Consider the following 21,419-nt stretch of genomic DNA (forward strand, 5'->3'; position numbering starts at 1 on the left):
TTTTTCCAGTGTAAAGGAATTAGGTGCTTTGCGACATTAAGAATTCGGATGGTCAGGGAGCGTTTGTATCGTGGCGTGGGGGTTGTCGTGTGGTGTAGGAGATACGGGGCGGGCTGGAAGGGTGGGGCGTTGTCCGTGAACAGGGCCACTATGGCAGCTATTTTCTCCCAGAACGGTACTATGAGTGAGCATTCCCACCATATGTGGAGGAAGGATCCAACCCCTCTCCTGCACCTCCAACATAGGCCGTCCGTGTCTAAGTGCATTCTCTGTAAACGTTCTGGTGTCAGGTACCATTGTGTGAGGACCTTGTAGGCCGTTTCCTGTGTTTTGCTAGCTATTGCGCAGTGGTGTACTAGGTCACAGATCTTGTGCCACTGGGTCTCGGTGAGTATTTCTCCTATGGCGGTCTCCCATTTGGACATGAAAGGGGGTGGGGGGTGTCCCTGTTGTCGTTGTAGCATAGAGTAAATGAAGGATACGCTATGGGGCAAGGGCTCCGGGTCCTGGCACAACTGTTCGAATGGTGTAAGGTCCCTGTATACGTCGGGGTGTTGTGGTATGGCGGTGATGTAGTTCTTAATTTGGGTGTATCTGAATGTCGTCATGAAGGGGTGGGTGGGTGTGCCCGTTAGCGTCTGTAGGGGCAAGATTTTCCCATTGGCCGTCATGTCTCGGAGTCTGGGTAAGTTTTGTCGGAGGACGCAGCGGAGGTTTCCTGGTCTTGCCCCCGGTTCAAAGTCCGGGTTGTATACCAAAGGTAGCAGTGGGGATGGGAAGGAGGAGAGGCGTAGACTCCTCGCTTGTGAGTGCCATAAGGTTAGAGTGGCGGCGATGAAGGGTTGTTGGTGCACTGACCGCCTACCAATCGAGGGGTCCAACCACAGAAGGGCCGCGAGGGGCCTGCCTGCGTGATGTGTTTCGATGGCCTTCCAGGGTTTGCTGATTCCCTCCTTTGCCCATTCCAGGGCCCGTTGCATGTGGCATGCTTGGTAATACAGTTTGAGGTCAGGAACTGCCAGGCCACCTGCTGTTTTGGGGAGTGTGAGTTGTGTGTACTTGAGTCTGGGTTTAGTGCCTTTCCAGATAAATTTAATGAGGAGGGTTCGGAGTGCTGAGAAGAAGGTGGTAGGAAGTGAGATTGGTATTGTCTGAAATAGGTACAGTACCCGTGGGAGAATGTTCATTTTGGCGATGGCAACCCTGCCAAGCCAGGAAAAGTGGGGTGTGGCCCATTCTGTCAGATTCTTCCGTATGGTTCCCAGCAGTGGGGTGAAGTTAGTATGGTAAAGTTTGGAGAGGTCGGCCGTGAGCCTCACGCCCAGGTATTTAATAGCGGTGTCTTGCCATTGGAAGGGGAAGTTTCGTCGGATTTGGTCTGCCCTCCCCCTGGGGGAGCCAATGTTGAGGATAGAGGATTTAGCATAATTAATCTTGAGGTTGGCGATTTGGCCGTATGTCTTAAACTCAGCCATGAGATTTGGGAGGGAGATTTCTGGGTTAGTGATGAAGAATAGCATATCATCCGCGTATGCTGCGATTTTGTGGTGGTCTGCCCCCACCGTCACCCCCGAGATATCTGGGTTGTCCCTTACTGCTTGTAGGAACGGCTCCAGGGCCAGGATGAATAAGAGTGGCGATAGGGGGCAGCCCTGCCTAGTTCCGTTCCTAACCGGGAATGCATCTGTATAGACCCCGTTTATGCACACCCTGGCCGTGGGGGAAGAGTAAAGAGATTAAGTCTCTTGCTATTTAGATGGAGAATTTAGCCATAATTTTAGACAGCAACTTGGTGTTGGGCTTTATCCATCCCATCTAAACCATGAAGATCGTTTCATAATGAGTAACATTTGGCTTGTTTACCATACCTTTATGACACTGCTATAATGTTATAAAAACAAAACAAAAAATACCAAAATCAAATCAAAAACTCATTTTTGTGGCAGGTCAAATTTCCAAAGTGTTGATGCTAGCACATTTAGTTAAACATAAATGAACTGTAGTCCAAAACATCTGCATTAAACAGGAGTACTGGAACATTTATTTTTCCCAGGATGTGTTTTAAATGCTTATTTTGTACTTTTTTTTTTTGGGCTATAGTCCTGAAAATAATGATTTCATTATGATTCCCACCCCCCACCCTTTTTGCTATAAATCGGATGTGCTGGATCGTTATGCCTAATACATAAATTTTATTAAAAAGGGCGTGACTTTTATTTTTTAAACTATTTACTTTTTAACTGTTTACTCCTTCCAACGCATTTTGGCAATTGGTGTGGTTTCCCCCTACTTTATTATCTTTCCCGTGAAAGTGTGTTGAGCAGGAACTTCGATTCACTAGTCACTTTAATTTAAACATAGGCTAACACTGAAAACCTCTGTGACACTCACTAGTTCTATGAGCGTAAGTGCAATGTAGTCCAACTGTGTAAGGCATAGACTATATATAAGATGGAGAAAGGGACATGGACTTTAGTAAATTATTCACAAAGGGATTCAGACCATCCTAAATAAACACTGGAATGTAATATTTTATTCAGACAGATGTGCTACCTAAAATGCCTGTGTATTTTTTTTTTTTTTGTAATAAATTTTTATTGAAACATTTTCCTTTTTCACAATAAAAGACAATTATGTTGGGTCTTAAGAGATTCAATTCATGTACAGTGTTACAAACAAATAAATATTTGAATAAATTATTACACATTATTTGACATTGTACAGAAAGATAGTGTCACAATGATCCCATAGGAACCAGCATAAATAACAAAAATAAAATAAATAAAAAAAAAAAATAAAAAAAAAAAAAAAAAAAACCATCACCAAATTTTGGAGCAGATAATTTAGAGCATATAGTCATTTATTTAGATCCACATCTATTTTATATTCTATTTGATTTGTCCCTTAGTAAGGCCAACAAATACTTCACAATAAAATACAAATATAATAAACTATCTAGCTAGAAGAGTGTCCAAATAAGCCCTTGTATTTTTTTAACCAATCTTTGTACCATTGTTGCTTCTTCGACATAAAAGTCGAATTGTTGATCAGCTCATATTCCATTGACATTTGGAACATGATCTGATCAATCAATAGTTGCTTGTCAAACGGCTTTGATGATTTCCAATGTCGCGCAATAATGATTTTAACAGCGACTAGGCAATGAATGGCAAAACAAACATCCTTCTGGGAATTGAAATGCCTGTGTATTTTATCTTTCTCTTTTAGCATCATTAAAAAGTAATAGTGTTGAATACTCGGCACATTTTTCCCAGCCATTTTTAGTGTTTATAATTTATATTTTTTGTTTTCAGTTTTGGCTACGATTTCCTTTCTGGCAAACGTAGTATATACAGTTCTGCCTGTCAATGTGCTATTGCTCACAGACTCCGTATTAATATATGGATGTGTGTAGATGTGTGTATTCATACATTACACCAGTTTTCTATATGTTTGTTATGGTTTTATTTATTATTTGTAACACTGCACTGTGCTCCATCCAACTTGAAGAGAGAGAAATATTCTTATCCAAAGACTATTTGTTTTTGTCATGGTTTCTAACAACTTAAACTACAGTGGAATATTATTATTAAAGCATCGGGGGCCATAATGAGAAAGGAATGCAATAAAGAAAACCCCATGCTGTTAAAAAACAAACAGAAAAAGCAGATGGAATACAAATTTAGTCTATATAAGAAGATCGAGCATTGAATCCTGGCTGGAATAGTTTCTGGGTTACCCAAAAGGTTACAAAATGTGGTTAAGTGGTTTTGCAATAAATCTGCCCAAAAACGAGGGTTGGGTTGCAATGCTAAATGTTAACTTCATGAAATATTTAGAATGTGCTTCTCTCTCTTATGGAAACATTGTGAACAAAGAGGGAGCTTTTAAACTGAGCATTCTGATTCCACTTTAGTTCATTTTATGATTGTATGTAGTAGATGTTATGTAACTTCCAAATGTGTAGTTTTTTTTTTTGGGGGGGGGTTTATTGCACTAGGAAATTAGTGGAAAACTTTTACCCAATATGTGCATTTTTTGGTCACTGGCCCAATTTTGAATTTGGAAAGCTTTGTTTGGATTGGATCAATACACAGCGTTTAATTAGTCTCCAACTTTTTCTGTTGACTCCCTCCTACAAGCTCATTCCTGCTTTCTATCAGATGTGTATCCAGACTTTAAATATTATTTAAATTGAACAGTACTCCAGGCACCATCATCACTTCTGTAATTTGAAGTATTCATGGTACTTGGAATCTCACTTTGAAACACTGCAGTTACAGAGTTTAAACCCTCTGCTACTGGAACTGTTATTCCACTTTCCGTAGCATCACCGGGACATCATTAGTGGTCCAGGCATCTCCTGGCATCATAACCACTACAGCCGGCTGTAGTATTTATTTTGCTTGGAGTAACCTTGTAAGCTGTTTATGTTAATGCATTATTGCCCATTTGTATTGAGTGTTATTTATTTTAAGAGTCGGCAAATTCCAATACCAGCTAAAGGCATCCTCATCCCCTGATCTTGCATAATTGGACAAACATCTAATTTGATGCAGTAATTGTTGATATACAATTTTTTTTTTTTTTTATGTAATAATATTCTTCTCATATGCATACTATGTGAAAATGTCTTTCTCTTAGGAAGAGGAAGTGACTCAGAGTCTGACCTGCCACACAGAAGGTTACCTGATGTAAGGAAAGATGACATGTCTGCAAGGAGGGTGTCCTTTGGTGAAAACAAAGCATTTGTGCCTTTTAATCAATATCTCCCCAACAAAAGCAACCAGACAGCCTACATGCCAGCCCCACTACGAAAAAAGAAGACGGAGCGCGAGGACTGCAGGAAGAGCTGGAGTACTGCCACATCACCTCTCGGAGGAGAGCGCCCTTTTAGGTAAAGTACATGAAATCCTAATTTGAGATATATATATTTTTTAATTATATTTTTAGAATTGCTTAATGCAGTTGCATTTATATGGTTATCATACTTAGAATACTTAGAATGCATCTCTATACATCTCCTCTAATATATGTGTTTGTGTGTGTTTATGTATGTATATATATATATATTTATTTTTTTTCTGTGAGAATTACTGGGAATTCAAAGTGAATTTCAAATTTAAGACCAAACAGGCAAACTAAACTAAAAACAGAGTTCAGCTAAAAACAGAATTGACTTGAAGATTTGAATTTGAATTTCTAGCAAATTATTACTGTTGTGAATAACCCTGATACATATCACATCAAAAAGCACTTCACTTTTTGTAAACGTGGATTCATGAAAAAAGTTAAACACCGGATATTTCATATGGAATATTTTGACCCATTTAGTCATTTGATCAGCAATCTCTGCCATAGACGGTGTTATTTTTCAGCACATGTATAGTTAATTACACTTTTTCGTGTTTTCTAATAGTATGTTCTTGCCAATTTTCACATACATAAATTATTACCAGGCCTCTTATGCCTCTAGGTAAGCTTAAAGGTTACTGCACGGCTCTTTCAGATAGTAAATTCTCAGAATAGACAGGAGAGCAGCACGGGATTGGGACGTGTACCTCTTGTAACAAGTCTTCTCATTTAAAAGTTACTCACAATGCAGTAAGCGGAGCAATATATTATTACATTTGCTTTAATTGATGCTTACCTTTTTAATTGCTTTTGTACATCTAAATGAAGCGCAGAGAGGAACTTGCTTATGATCTCTCTTCCCTATCAATATATCAACTGGTATCCTGCAGCATTTGAAGTACTCCCTGCCTAGTACATCAGCTATGTAGCCATTATTAACATGCGTTTTTCATACAGCAGTGGGAGCCCATGACATATTTGTCAGAAATTAATTTCTTCTCACCAGTGATTAATTTCTAATTAATATTTTTAGATTAAAAAAAAAAAATCATTTTGCAAAAGTATTTATATATAAAAAATGCCATGTTTAAAATAAATGTATCCATTTATGAAAAAAAATCTATTGAAATAATTTTTCAAATTTTAAAAAGTATATTCAAAAATCACATGACTCTCCCCCAAATAAACTTAAAAATTACCTCCAATGGTGAAAGAAACAAATAATACTTTAAAGGGACACTCCAGGCACCCAGACCACTTCTGCCCATTGGAGTGGTCTGGGTGCCAACTCCCACCACCCTTAACCACGCAAGTGTAATTATTGCAGTTTTTATAAACTGCAATAATTACCTTGCAGGGTTAAGTCCTCCTCCAGTGGCTGTCTATGAGGCAGCCACTAGAGGGACTTCCGTGATCTTAGAACACGAAAAGTGTTTTAAACGACACTGGACGTCCTCACGCGATGCATGAGGACCTCCAGCGTCGTCAGAATCCACATAGGAAAGCATTGAATAACATCGGCGGGGGAGGAGCGTGGGCAGAGCCTGACCCAGCACCGAGGGACATTGACGCTGGATTCAGGTAAGTGGCTGAAGGGGTTTTAACCCCATTCAGCAACATGGGATATTGGGAGGGGAGGGAGAGGGCCACTGCAGAGTCCTGCAGTGCCAGGAAAACGGATATGTTTTCTTAGCACTGGAGAGCCCTTTTAAAGGTACCATTTCATTTGTTTTGGTAGCTGGGTCATAATCTATAAAGCACACAATGTGGATATTGGAATATTGACTGGGAAATAGTACACTTTGCTACAGGAATCACAGTTTTTCTTTTAGTTTGTACAGATGTTTTGTATATCTTGGTGTTTTTGTTTGTGTATTGAATGTCATGCAATAAACCAAATATAAAAATCAACAAAGGAAGAGATTGTCCGTCTTTAGAAACTTGCGATATTGTGTAAATGGATTGTTTAAACATCTTTTATATAGATGTTTTGATCTTGATATCCAACAGTAGATATAAAATGGGTAATAAAATCCTAGTCCCAAATGTCAGTTCTTTCTGTTTGCGTGTGTGTCTGATTAATATGGTAAAAAAAAATGTCATTTAACATGTAACATATATAAATAGATAATTGATAGAGCATGTAATATTTACCAAGAGATTGTCATGTAGTTTAATTGTGTTGCGTACCCTAATAGCCAAAATCATTCTGGGACGATTGAGGAAGAAGAAAATGACTTGCATGATGTGGACATTGAAGCCAAAGTAGTTTCTTCCCTTGAACAATTACCTAGTAACCCATCACATGTAAAAGTTCATTCTGCTAAGCGAGAAGACGGGGAGGACCTGCTGTCTACAGCTTGTGGTCCTAAAGTCATAGAGGAGGTTGAGAAATTAAAAAGCCTAGAACAAGCTGGTATCAAGGTCATGCCTGCATCGATACGCTACAGCAGGTCAGATACTATGTGTGGACATGCCAGTTTTGAGGTTGATATGCATTGTTTTATCGGTGTGCTGCAGCATGTCATTTAAAATGGACCGTATTTACTGACTTTACTGAATTAAGGCAGGGGACAGGGATGTAGGTAGATTATTCACTGTGCTACGGCCACTTGACAGAATTCTATAGATGTTTAGAGTTGACTTGGCAAGCAAAAAAAATAATTTAAAAATGTGTTTTTTTGTAAATTTTCTTCTCTAAAACTAATTCACTGGAAATTCTGTGCCCTCGATTCTATAACATAGCCTGGCTGGGACAACGTCCACCATAAGATCAGCATGACAAGCCTTGCTGGGACCTTCCCAAAACAAGTGTGAACACTGGCCGAAAATATAGGATCCTACTTATTAATGCATAACCGGTGCATTTAAGGTGGAAAATTATGAAAACTGAGCACCTGCCATGGACAGCCTTAGTATATTTTTCCAGATCTAGCATTTTTTGACTTGGAATAATTCCAGTATTGTCTAGAAAAGTGTAATCCATAGACCCCTGTGTTCCTTAAAACGGAAATTACCAGTGAACAGCAATCTTTCTATGGGCCAAGATAATTAGTAATAAATGAGCTAGTCATGGAAATTGCAGCTGGAGGTGAGATTTTAGAATGTTGAGGAATCTGAAATTGGGAATGGTTACTAATGGACTGCGGTGGAAGACATGATTGCATGGAATCCAGAATCCTGTTTAACACAAGAAGACAGTACAAAATGAATATGAATTTGTAGTGCTTAATATATTGGGGAGGGGGCTGTGCACGATGTGTTTAATAAAAGCTGAGATTACACTAACATTAACACTGTCATGTTAAGTAATAACATGTCTGTGTGTTTTGGCATGATGTCAATGACTGTGTAACTATATCTATTAGTGAATTTCTTTCGTGAATAATCTGCATTTACTGTTCTGTGCTCGGATGATGTGGGCGTTAGTGAAGTGCAGATTTGCAGCACATTTATTTCGAGAATTCGTATATTACAAATACAAGGTTATATACCGGTAACTGAAAAATATAGAAAACCATAAAAGGGGCTGACTCCCAAAATAAAATTTGTTAGACGACTGGCTGCATTTGGGGGTCAGATAACTAGATGCTGTGCAGCATCTGGATGACCAATAATTAGCTTTTTTTATATCTATATAACTCTCATGTCAAACATATCTTGTTATTAAAGGCAAGGGATGGGAAGGGTCCACTGCCAATATTTTGAGATGCAGGGTCTCTTTTTATTTATTTATTTTTTACCTTCAACCTTCTTTGTTAAGAAGTGGGGGAAATAATAAAAACATTATGCTACAGAGTGACCAGTTAGAGAATGTAAGTTGATACTAGTTTATGGAACCCCAGTAATAAAAAATATTTCTGCCCAATTTGCCTTAGAATTTTGTTTCATATCTCGTCAACTGACAAATGTCAATACTAACCACCAAAAGTCTGCATGTGGTGACCATGTTTGCATTTTATGTATACTGTTTTTTGGGGGGATCGCGGTTTAATATTCCTATAACTGTGTTAGTCAAAAGCAAAGTACGGAAGATGGAGAAACAGACACTGTGCTCCGAAAGGAGAATGCTGTCCTGATGTGCAGTGAAGGTGTGGCTGTAGATTCTGAAGAGGAGGAGGAGGAAGAATCCAGAGTACCTGATATAGAACGAGATGATTTGGCAACTAGAAGAGCAAAGATGAACCAGGCTAGAACACCACCATCGTTTAACCAGTATATGTTTGGCTCATATTTAAACAAAACTAAAACTCCTCCAGAGACTTCCAAGAGCCCGGTTCCTCTTTCTCCGGAGAAATCTGTGGATAGAAGGTGTGTATCGTATTGTATTTTGTGTTACGTGTGTCAGTCTTTTAATGCCCAAACAGCATTAGATTTTAGTAAACCCATCTTGTGACTTCCATAGTGAGAGCTGGCAGAGGCACTGTACTATGAGCAATATACTATAATTACCATACTTAGAATTGCACGACACTGTAATTAATTAGGAGTATGGTTTGCTCTGTTTATGCACTTTATAAATCCATAGAATTGCACGCGTAAAGTGCACTGTGCCTTTAAATTTCACACAACCAGAAGTGTGCAGTGTGTGTATGTGTATATATATATATTATATCTAAAAATAAAAAGCCACATGGAAAGTAACGATTGTAATTTTTTATTTTTGGGGGTTAATCCAAGAGAAAAATGTTTTCTTAGACTTGACTTATGTCTCTTGTGGATCAGGTTAATGTAAGCCAGAAAGCATGGCTAGTGGCGACTATTGATTTACACTGTTTTTTGTACTTCACTGTACACAGCCACTGTGAATATAAAGAACTGAAAGTAGAAAAGGTGATTATCACTCGTAAAGAAAACTCCATTCCAAATCCTGCAAACGAGGATTCTGACACAGAGGGGGAGCAGGAAAAACTTCCGGATATTCATAGAGATGACCTGGCCAAGCGCAAAACTACGGGAGCTTTATCACGGCACAAGGAGCCTTTGGTCTTTGCAACATCCACAATCTCGAAGACTGACCTGGAAACCTGGCAAAGGCTTAAAGTGTCTTCGGAAGATAGGTGTTTAGAACCACTAATTTTCCATTTCTTCACATAATTATGTCCCTTTTTTCACTGTGTTGAATGAGCAAAGAGAAAACAGCACATACAGAAATAGTGCAATCATACTTCCAGGCCTTTATGTAGACAGAAAAAATTACTTTTACATAAGATCAGTCCTTCTGACTAAAGTGTAGATTTGGTTAATACCCCACTAAAAATGCATAAATTAGCTTTTTTTTTTTTCTTCTCCCTCTCCGTAAATAATGCTTAGAACAAGAATTAGATTTTCTTTTTTTCATTTCTTTTTTTTAATGATGTTAATTCCTATTGCTTTTAATATTGGGCTCTGAAATGTTGTACATAACAACACATAAAGAAAACATTCTAACATTATTTTTTTTATTTTTTTGTGTGACTGCACTACGTTTCTCCTATCTTTAAACCTTATTGCTTTCCTGTCCTCAAAACCCTAGTGATCATCCACTGACAGAACAGTCCAACAAACCCGACGAAGCTTCCCAGATTGATGTTGTCCGCGCCACAAGTGATGATTTTGTCCGACGCAAGTTAACATTGCAAGAAAAAAGGTCTAGAAACAAACAGAAGTTTGTGCACTTTGGCCCAGTAACGGAAATTGACCAACAAAAATGGGATAGACTTTGTATTGCCAGAGCTAGTGCCCCTCCAGAAGATGGGACAGATGCAATGGATCAAAGAGTCTCTAATGTGGTTAATGAGGAGATAACACAGTTCTCTTCTCTGAGCTTCAAGAGCACTGAGAACATTAATGATAAAGCTGCCATAAATATTTTGCCAAGGTACACGCCACCATTTTCTAAAGTAGTAGCATGAATTTATTTTTTTTTGTCTGTCATTGTACAATATTTGTCCCCTTATATAGAGATGATTAAACATAGGGTTTTTATCATACACACATTAATGTCTATTTTGAACTTGGAGGTGACAATCCTCAATCTTGCTGATGTCCTGGCAAATAACGTAAAGAACTCTGGTACATCACCATGCAGATAGAATTCTCCTCTACACAGTGATACTTGGCTTTTGTTACCCACTCTTCTCTCACTGTACTGGCAATTATTACTTTTCAGTCCCGCAACTGGATCTACTGTCTTTTGCAAGAAGTCAGATCCCTCAGAACCTCCTGAGAAAGATGAAGGTAGTCCTCTTCTAGACATCCAGCGTGATGACATGTTGGCGAGGCGAACTGGTGCATTTCAGAAGCTTTCCAGACTTAGCCAGACATCTACTATTTCCCACGATCGACATGTTACCGGCAGTCACCTTGAAGAGAAATGCTTTAAGGAAGAACGGTTTGAGGACAAACTTGCAAGATCAGTGGATGAAAACAAGCAACTGTGAGCGGCTTTTGTGTTATTGTTGTAGCTTCCAAAACATATCCTATGTCTGCATGTAATTGTGTTTTTGTCACAATAAAAGAATTGGAACTTTTTGTTGTAACGTGTTGGTTGGTGAAAAAAGCTTTCGTTTTGCTACCTAATTTGCTGCGCAGACTAAAATGTTATGTATCAATGTGTATACTATGTTATGTATATGTTATGTTATGTATACTAAAATGTTATGAATCAATGTGTTTTGTGTTTGGATAACCTAATCAGAAAAAGCATGGTGTGAAGATTAAGTTTATTACCTTCCCTTGAGGTTTTAAGTCATCAACTGTTCATTTGAAAGTAGGTCTGTCTCTGCAAATAAGGATCTGAAATTAAAGTCCTCTGAATCAGTGGAACGTCGAATGAATAAAGAAGAGCTAATTCATTTGAAAGAGGAGGGTCAAGAGGTAGTTGATTACACTATGGGAAGCAATACTTCTGTTCTAGAGAAAGACGACATGATGGCCAGAAGAATCTCACTCTGTCAAAAGCAAGCAGGAGTAGGCCTCAGTCAATTTCTTCCTGTTCCATTTTCTGTGCAGAAAAATGAAAAACCTCTATCGAGTACTAACAAGGAACAGAAACCCATGAGGTCAGAATTATTATATAGGAAGTCATTTCTTTTTTAATGCAATTTTAAAAGTGGATTTTATTGGGATATTTTTACGTGTATATATATTTTTAAATGTCATGTTAAATCAAATTTGTTTTTAATCTCCCCGTTCGTTCTATGTATTTCCATCTTCCTAGTTATTTGTATCTTAGTAGTAGCTGCATGTTGGGTGATGTTGCTTCTCCCATCAGAGATGGTTAATACCAGAGACTGTTTTTCTTACAGCGTAGACCAATTCAGTGGGTAGGATATAAGTGGCAAGGATAAATAACTTTGTAAAAAAAAAATTTGTCCATGTGGCGTTTTTACGATTCCAGTGTGTTAATTTTTTGAAGTACATACTATGTGATAAACGATTCAAAATGTTAGTGCAAATTTTAACTTTATTCTTTATTGGTCTACTGTTTGAACTATATAACATAAATGATACATAATAAAACATGTGTTTATAATAGGCCAGGAGTAGGCAACATTCAGCACTCCACATGTTGTGGGCTCCATCTCCATCATTAGGGCTATAAGAGCATCATGAGAGATGCAGTCCTCGACATCTGGAGGGCCAAAGGTTGCCTACCCTTTAATAGGCCACATGTCTTTATATAAAATCTTTTTTGTAATTTTTTTTTTTTTTTCCTGCATCAAATGATCCTGACCAGATAGGTGTTTGTTGCTTGAGAAACTCACTGGCTCAATTGCTAGACAAGTGGTGCCCAAATGGTAGATCATAACTAACATTAGCCTTTAGACTGACAAAGCATCATGGAACTGTAGTTTTAAAACATCTGGGGATCTACCTTTTGGGCACCCATAGTCTAGACACTAGTGAATAAGTTATAGTCGGCAATGTAAATTCCATGAGCTTAAAGTCAAAGCTTCTACTAACTGGGTTCACAATAAAAAACCTTTTTTTTTTAAAAAAGTCTAATGTTTTTTGAAGTAAACTTTGAAATCGCAATTAGAAACTCATTTACATAGAGGAATAAGTACATAAATACAACAATCTAAAGAATAGTGTTATGCACCAATATGAAAATGTATGTCCTAGTCAAGGCGTTGAGTAAATGAATATTCTATAAAATGTTAGTGACAGATGACCCTTTTTACATGATTTTTCATGATTTTTCTGTTTTTTTTTTCTCCTTAAAATGTTATAGTGTTGATTTATTTTCCCCTTTTACACAAAGTACTTAATGTTGTAATTTTATCTAAAATTACTTCCTTAGTTCCATCCCAACTGACCCTATAATGCCAAATGTTACTTCGGAAGCTCCTACACTCAGATTTGAAAGTCCTACAGTGCCCCACCAGCCGGATGCACATACTGATTTTAAAGATGAGCATATTTCTCACCCCCAAGCCTGTGACCCAGCTCAGAGCCACAGTGTGGTGAATCCATTCTGCTCCGATTTAAGCTCCCAACCACAGGCAACTGGTGAAACGTATGACCAGGAAATATTGAGGTTCGAGGCATGCCATTAATTGCAGTGTTTTTGTAATATCTTAGCAAAATATCAAATGATGGTTCCTAAATTCTTTAGATACAACTTCAAAAGCAGGTTTGATTACAGAATAAAACCTGTTCCGTCCTTCCCTCTCCACCAATTAATTACTTTTCAGTATTTTTACACCCATAAGTCTCATTTATTAAATACAGTTCAGTATTTTTAGTATACCTCTAATTGTTCGTGGTTTGCTTGCAGTATATAATTGTATTATTTAAGAACTGTACATGTTGCCTTTTAATCGTTTTTATATTTTCCCTCATTACTGTAGATTGTAGTAATGTAGAAATGGATTTCCATGTGTGTTGCTAGACTATTTGTAGCATGAAGGAAAAATACTATAATACAGTAGACTCAAAACATGCCACTTGTTAATTTGCTAAACACGTATTTGTATTATGTGACTGCTGCTGATAAAACCAAAAAAGAGGATGAGAGTCGGCGTAGTCTTGTTGCAGACTTTGGCTAGAGACATGTATTAACCCCTTAAGGACACATGACATGTGTGACATGTCATGATTCCCTTTTATTCCAGAAGTTTGGTCCTTAAGGGGTTAAAGATCAGTTGTGCAAGACTGCGTTGATCTTAATGCAACCATTCTGCATTGTTTTCCATATGCGTCCCTAGTAAAATGTGCATGTCTCCCTATAATAGCCATACTCACTATAAATCTTGTTCAAAATATATTCACAGCTATGTATGGAGTGTGCCAAAAATCTTCTGTATCGAAATAAATAAAATATTAATTTTCTTCTTGAATGTCCTCTCACTTAGAATGTTTGATTCAGCCCTTGACTTGCTCATTAAAGGTTTCTTGTTGGCCTTGGGCTATTCGGCAGAGAGATCTATATTTAACCCTGCTATGAAACTTGCATTAAATTAATGTTTAATATTTTGAGCGTTACTTGCTCTCTAATGTAGCCCCCCTTTTGTTCAATAATATAAACTAAACTGATTGTAGTAGTTTAACAATGCTTTTATGTAAAAAGCAACGCTAACTCTGTTAATGCAATTTTAGACTGTCCCATTGATCTTGCTAAATAAATTATACAGGGGGAGCTAGCTACTCTTTGATATTATTGGAAGCAAGTCCCACTCACAAAATTTCCCCCTTTTTCAGTATTACTCTATGTATCTTTTTCCTGCTGCCTTTTCTCTTTCAACGTCATTATTTTCCTAAATGTTGTTCACCTGCCAGTTTTATGTAGTGTATTTCTATTTCCTGTAGAATTCTGAAGCTATGACTTTCACAGATTACTCATGGCACCAATTAAATATTGGTTTGTGGAAACGGTCGGACCAGTCAATACATTGAGTTGGACCTTTTGTCAGGGATGTTCCGTAATTGAATTTAGTATTACTGTGCATTGCTGTGAGATAATTAGGTGGTAAATCAAACTGATAACATGCAGAAAGTACTGGAGAATCCTACAGAACTCTGAGTTATACGACTTGTACATCACACTTTCACATTCTATTACTGTTTAACTGTCACGTTTACATTTTATTCTCTATTTGGTTTTGTAGATTCAGTCCGCGATCTGCTCTGTCTGATGAGTAAGTGAGATCTTATGCTTTGAGTTTAACTAACTATTGCATGTCGTCATTGTCTATTAATGGTCACTACCACAGCCCATTTTGGGATGTACTTTTTAGAATTTGCCTGATCCTGCCCTTAGAAAAAGCGGAACTATTTTAATACGTAACCTCCATTTTTGCTACAGAGCAATTCTAAGCATGAGCCTAATAATTTGCAGCCTTATCATCCTGACCACGTGCTAAACGAATATTGCTTCAGGTCTCCTCAATGGCTATTGATTCCAAAATGTAAAGCATGGCTAAAGTCTAAGATACTAATCCGAGGTTTCGTGTACATGCAGTTCTGTTATTAACCTGTATTTAGCAGTAATTCTTTACACTGTTTGACACTGTGTGTAAGTGCTATTAAGCTGGGTTTGACTGACAGAAACAAAGTGCTCAGTGGGGAAGAGCATATCCTTTTCACATACCAAACCTTCTGTATATTAAGATATGTTAAAAAAAAAAAAAAAAAAAAAAAAAAGAATTAAAAAAAAATATACTTTTTTTTTTTTTTTTACTCCAGCAGTTCAGTTCCAGAATTTCTCCTTCTCTTTAGTTTAGAAGAACAGATAAAATGCATTTTTGATCTCTGGCTTTTGAAATAACCACAGTTCTGTCTAAGCTCAGAAGTCACCATAAAGTTTGTCTAACAGGCCTGCCTCCCTTAGCAGAAAATGATATAACACAGTGTTAGGGGGATCATGGCCGCAGTCTGTCTCCTTCCCATCTGCCTAGGGCTTGTCAATGTTGTTTAAGTCCAAACTACTTTGTGTCGGTATGGATAGATAGGATATGCTCCACGTGACACTGCTTTTTATTTCCCACTTCCTCTTGACTGTTCCACTGTGTGGGTATTGCTGCCCACGCTAGTAGAGCGAGCTATATTATAAGCTGGAGGGAAGCTCACATAAATAGTAAATGGAGTTCATTTACTTCAGTACTCAAACTAATCATTACAATAAAATAGATACAATGCACACAAATGAAATCATGCACAAAAATAAAGCAAATGGACACTCTGAGAGCCGGGAGCAATGAGTACTAAAATCATATCCCCATATTTTGGCAAACACAGCTGTAATTAATACATCTATTGAGTAAAGCAACAGAGTGGGGGTTTATGTCCTGAATTTCACATCTATGTCACCTTATGATGCACAATTTTGCAATGTCTCAGAACTATAAGCGCCTAATACACAATACAAATGCTCCCAATAAATATATATCACGTACTAAACAGTGATATATACAAGAATATATCTGAATTACCTCCTGAAAGAAAATATTGTAACACACCTGATGTATAAGCAGAAAACAGATCAAGTAGTTATACACATCTAAATTAAAACAAACTGCGTATGGTGTATGGTGGTCCTTAATTTTCCAGGCACTGATGGTGTGAAGAACAAAACTGCCAGAGGAATAGATAAAAGCAAAAATATTTATTGAGCATAAAAAGGTAGAATAACAAATAAAATATAAAAAAAAGTCCCAACACTATGAAATCCATTGCATTTTGTCCGATATCGGACTTTTTCAGGGATCACATTTTTCTCACATCAACACTTATAGTGATTAATTGCTTTTGTTACAAATATATATCACTGTTGTCAGCCATAACATATATACCTAGTCAAACGTAAAACATAATGTTGACAAATACAAAATACATCCCACCCATCCACCTCAAGCCAGACCAAGGTAAACCAAGTGTCCAATATTTAGGCAATTCCCACTTTGCCTGAAGGGATGAACACCTAACGCATTGGTCTGCCATGAGAACCACCAAACTAGACCACCATTAGATATTTTGAAATAATTCCAGATACTCAGCCAACTAGTGCTTGGCGAGTGTAATGGCAGCTATAAACCATCCATGGCCTGACTAGTGGTTATATGAATTGTAACTCTTTAGCTGCCTGTTCCCAGTTTGTAGACTGCAATCAAACCTACAAGCACAATATTTTTCTCTGTATTTTAGAAATGTTCTATGGGTGGTGGAGGTGACCGAATTCACAGATGGGTCCTCCAGTGTTTGTTTTGTATGTTTAATGTTTGCTGAGCACTTTGCCTGGTGTTCGGCTTCCAGTGGGGTTTAGAGGAGATCATTTTAGATTAACTGATTCTGCTGTCCTTTTATTTTATCTGAATTGCTTTGAGTATAAAGACTCTGTGATCTCTGTGAGCTATGTGTTTGTTAAATTGATTTAGTTGGTGTTTTGTTACATGCCCAGTCATAGTCAGATTCTAAAATGGACAAAGTTTTCAACTTCAGAGATTTCCATGGAAACCATACAGACGCGTACAAAACATATTCTGCTGTCACTAGCTGCCTTGTCTTTATAAAATCTTGATGCATAATTGCTTTCATGAAAAAATAAGACCACAATACTAGTTTAACAGATTTTATTTTTATATAAATTGATTTTTGTATTCTTTATAATCTCATGCAAAACCATAATTACAAACTTCAGCTGTGAATGGAAATACAGAGTTGCATGTTAAAGGACCACTATAGTGCCCTGAGGGTGCCCCCACTCTCATGGCCCCCCTGCTGCCAGGCTGAAGTTGGAGGAAGGAGGTTAAACACTTACCTTTCTCCAGCGCCGGGCTCCCTCGGCGCTGCGGACTCTCCTCGCTCTTCTGATGTAATCGGTGAATGCGCATGCGCATGCTAACCCTATACCAACCACCCCTTTACCGCTATAACACTATAGCGTTAGAGGGGTAATTAGAAATGACTGGACCCCGATGTGAAAATTGCCCGGGCCTCCCCACGCTTCTAATCAACCTCCAGCCCCTCCATGTGTGTCATTCCTTCCGTCCCAGCCCCTCCATGTGTGTCATTCCTTCCGTCCCAGCCCCTCCGTGTGTCATTCCCTCCGTCCCAGCCCCTCCATGTGTCATTCCCTCCGTCCCTGCCCCTCCATGTGTCATTTCCTCCGTCCCAGCCCCTCCATGCGTGTCATTCCTTCTGTCCCAGCCCCTCCATGTGTGTCATTCCCTCCGTCCCAGCCCCTCCATATGTCATTCCATCCGTCCCAGCCCCTCCATGTGTGTCATTCCCTCCGTCCCAGCCCCTCCATGTGTGTCATTCCCTCCGTCCCAGCCCCTCCATGTGTGTCATTCCCTCCGTCCCAGCCCCTCCATGTGTGTCATTCCCTCCGTCCCAGCCCCTCCATGTGTGTCATTCCCTCCGTCCCAGCCCCTCCATGTGTGTCATTCCCTCCGTCCCAGCCCCTCCATGTGTGTCATTCCCTCCGTCCCAGCCCCTCCATGTGTGTCATTCCCTCCGTCCCAGCCCCTCCATGTGTGTCATTCCCTCCTTCCCAGCCCCTCCATGTGTGTCATTCCCTCCTTCCCAGCCCCTCCATGTGTGTCATTCCCTCCTTCCCAGCCCCTCCATGTTTGTCATTCCCTCCTTCCCAGCCCCTCCATGTGTGTCATTCCCTCCTTCCCAGACCCTCCATGTGTGTCATTCCCTCCTTCCCAGACCCTCCATGTGTGTCATTCCCTCCTTCCCAGACCCTCCATGTGTGTCATTCCCTCCTTCCCAGACCCTCCATGTGTCATTCCCTCCTTCCCAGACCCTCCATGTGTGTCATTCCCTCTATCCCAGACCCTCCATGTGTGTCATTCCCTCTATCCCAGACCCTCCATGTGTGTCATTCCCTCCTTCCCAGACCCTCCATGTGTGTCATTCCCTCCTTCCCAGACCCTCCATGTGTGTCATTCCCTCCTTCCCAGACCCTCCATGTGTGTCATTCCCTCCTTCCCAGACCCTCCATGTGTGTCATTCTCTCCCCACTACTGTAAAGTAAGTAGTGTCTGTTTCTGTGTGTGCGCACAGGATGCATTGTGTGTTTCTGTGTGTGTGCGTGTTTGCTGGGTAATATAGGGGCTGTGGGGGCTAAAAAGGAGCATCTATTTTTTGTTCTATTTTCTAATGTAATTTAAAAAAAAAAAATTTAATATATCTCCCCCTCCCTGTGTCCTACCCGCATCCAAGGAGGGGGCAGCATGTAAACCTGGTGGTCCGGTGGCTGCAGAGGCTATCTGCCTTCACCTCTGCTGGGTGAAGGGTGTTCCCACATGTAATAGTGTTACCATGGTAACGCTCAAAGCCAGAACTCGACGCGGAGGTGTAGGCACAAGTGCGCAAGTTCTGCAAAGACCTGAGAGAGAACTAAAAAGATCTCCCTGGCCGGGTCTGTGTGCTTGTATGGGGTCTGGGCTCCTGAGACCCTCAGGTGGCCTGGGCCCCTTACAAGTGAAGTGGCTATACCCCCCGAATTGCCTCTGGCCGCAGTTGCGGCCAGGCTTCCTGGAGTGACTGGCCCAGTCGCAGCTGCGACCCCTGCGACTGGTAGTTACACCACTAACACTAAGCATATGCCCACACGAACACAAACCATATGCATACACTAACCCTACACCATATACTAACTCTAAAAAAAAAAAAAACCTTACACAAACTCTAACCTACCTGACCATAACCATTACTCTAAGCCAACCATTAACATTAACACTAAGGAGACCCTCTAATATCTTTTAATGCATGCAGATGAGTTTCCTAGTTAAAAATAGGTAGTAGAGAAGGGCTTGTTGCCATCCAGTGGCTGTTTCCAGCATTACATGAATATCCAAGTAATGTTGAAAATCAGGCATGCCAATTATGCTGTGATTGGTCTGATCAGCTGGCAAAGACTAGCATCTATTAGTGTGTGCATGTGGCCATGCTGGGAGGAGCTGTCTGCGCCAGTTCAGACGCCTCGAACACCTTCATGGCCAGAACCACTGTGGCTAAACACAATCATTTCGTAGCAGTGTTCTCAACTGCTTAAAGGGCTGTATGCAGCACTGAATTAAGGAAACAAGGCTATGACTGCTGCATCCTGCACAATAAACGCTCCTAAATAGCCTTGTCCATGGTTACCTGTTATCTATTAGTGTGTGCATGTGGCCATGCTGGGAGGAGCTGTCTGCGCCAGTTCAGACGCCTTGAACACCTTCATGGCCAGAACCACTGTGGCTAAACACAATCACTTCGTAGCAGTGTTCTCAACTGCTTAAAGGGCTGTATGTAGCACTGAATTATGGAAACAAGGCTATGACTGCTGCATCCTGCACAATAAACGCTCCTAAATAGCCTTGTCCATGGTTACCTGTTATCTATTAGTGTGTGCATGTGGCCATGCTGGGAGGAGCTGTCTGCGCCAGTTCAGACGCCTTGAACACCTTCATGGCCAGAACCACTGTGGCTAAACACAATCACTTCGTAGCAGTGTTCTCAACTGCTTAAAGGGCTGTATGTAGCACTGAATTATGGAAACAAGGCTATGACTGCTGCATCCTGCACAATAAACGCTCCTAAATAGCCTTGTCCACGGTTACCTGTGCTGTGTGAATATTCGTTGTTGATGCCACCAGCTGACTGAAAGCCATTGATCATTTTTGTGTGAGATAATTCTTACTTAGTTTCTAGATCTCAAAGACCTTTTCATACTAATCAAGTAAAGAGTTAAAACCCAACTACCTATTATACAGCAGATGTTTCCATTTGACATACCCTAAACGTGCTATAGCTTTCACAGTAATGTGATCATTGATATGTGAAAGCTGTAACTAAATGACGGAAATGACTGTATTGTATTCAAATAGCTGGCTTCCATCATTCCACAATCTCTGGAAGAATTCTTTATAGAAATTGCATTTCTGCCCAAATCAAACAACCAGTTACCGATAGCAGGTACCAAGTGGATGAAGCTGGTATTTGCATTTTTGTTTCTTTGGTTACATTAAATACATGTCTGAAGTATTCACCTCGTTGGAATTCTTACTTGTTAAACAATGTTATCCATTATTAGTGTGTGCATTGCAGGCATGCCGCCAGTTGCTTCTCTCAGAGGTCCACAATGGGTGGTCAGCTGTCTACCTTGTAGGCCAGAGTATTAAAGTGTGATCCTGTTGGAAAGCCCCTTGGGAAGAAGTTCCTTTATCATTGAGCTTGATCACTTTGCTTTGCATAATGGAGCGTAACCTTAAAGGAGCGTAATGATGATTGATAACATTCCTTCAAAGGGAAATGTGAAACAGATTCTTTAACATATCCTGTACTAAGTGAATTCAGTCTTGTGTTTTACAAGTTTGTATATTTATACAAAGGGACTGACAGATTAATTTTCCCAAGTTTTGTCAAATGGGCTGTTTGAGTTTGCCATTTTGTTTCATCTTCTGGGGGGGAAGCAAATTTGGTTGGGTAAGTGTTTCATGTGCGCAAAACTTTAAAACTAATAAATAGATTTAGTGATTACACTGCGTGATCTCATCCAACGGGCTGTATTTATGAGTGTTCCCTGCACGACCACAGTACACCTATTACTTGCCAGTATAATTTCATGCAGACCTTTCATCTAT

At 39.5% G+C, this 21,419-nt stretch overlaps 1 protein-coding gene across 4 annotated transcripts in view; it reads left to right on the forward strand.

The window, feature by feature from the left end:
• Positions 1 to 21,419, forward strand: part of LIMCH1 (LIM and calponin homology domains 1) — a 245,787-nt gene that overhangs the window by 186,924 nt on the left and 37,444 nt on the right. For 3 of the 4 annotated variants that reach the window (XM_063457904.1, XM_063457907.1, XM_063457908.1), the window contains exons 8-16: positions 4,645 to 4,897; positions 7,053 to 7,307; positions 8,869 to 9,165; positions 9,654 to 9,914; positions 10,370 to 10,714; positions 11,006 to 11,272; positions 11,607 to 11,897; positions 13,142 to 13,378; positions 14,949 to 14,978. In XM_063457904.1, the coding sequence (XP_063313974.1) occupies positions 4,645 to 4,897; positions 7,053 to 7,307; positions 8,869 to 9,165; positions 9,654 to 9,914; positions 10,370 to 10,714; positions 11,006 to 11,272; positions 11,607 to 11,897; positions 13,142 to 13,378; positions 14,949 to 14,978 (2,236 nt within the window). The remainder of the gene's footprint in view (positions 1 to 4,644; positions 4,898 to 7,052; positions 7,308 to 8,868; positions 9,166 to 9,653; positions 9,915 to 10,369; positions 10,715 to 11,005; positions 11,273 to 11,606; positions 11,898 to 13,141; positions 13,379 to 14,948; positions 14,979 to 21,419) is intronic. The other variant, XM_063457906.1, reaches the window with a different exon arrangement.

This window comes from Pelobates fuscus, chromosome 6 (genome assembly GCF_036172605.1).
Source record: "Pelobates fuscus isolate aPelFus1 chromosome 6, aPelFus1.pri, whole genome shotgun sequence".
NCBI classification, from domain to species: Eukaryota; Metazoa; Chordata; class Amphibia; order Anura; family Pelobatidae; genus Pelobates; species Pelobates fuscus.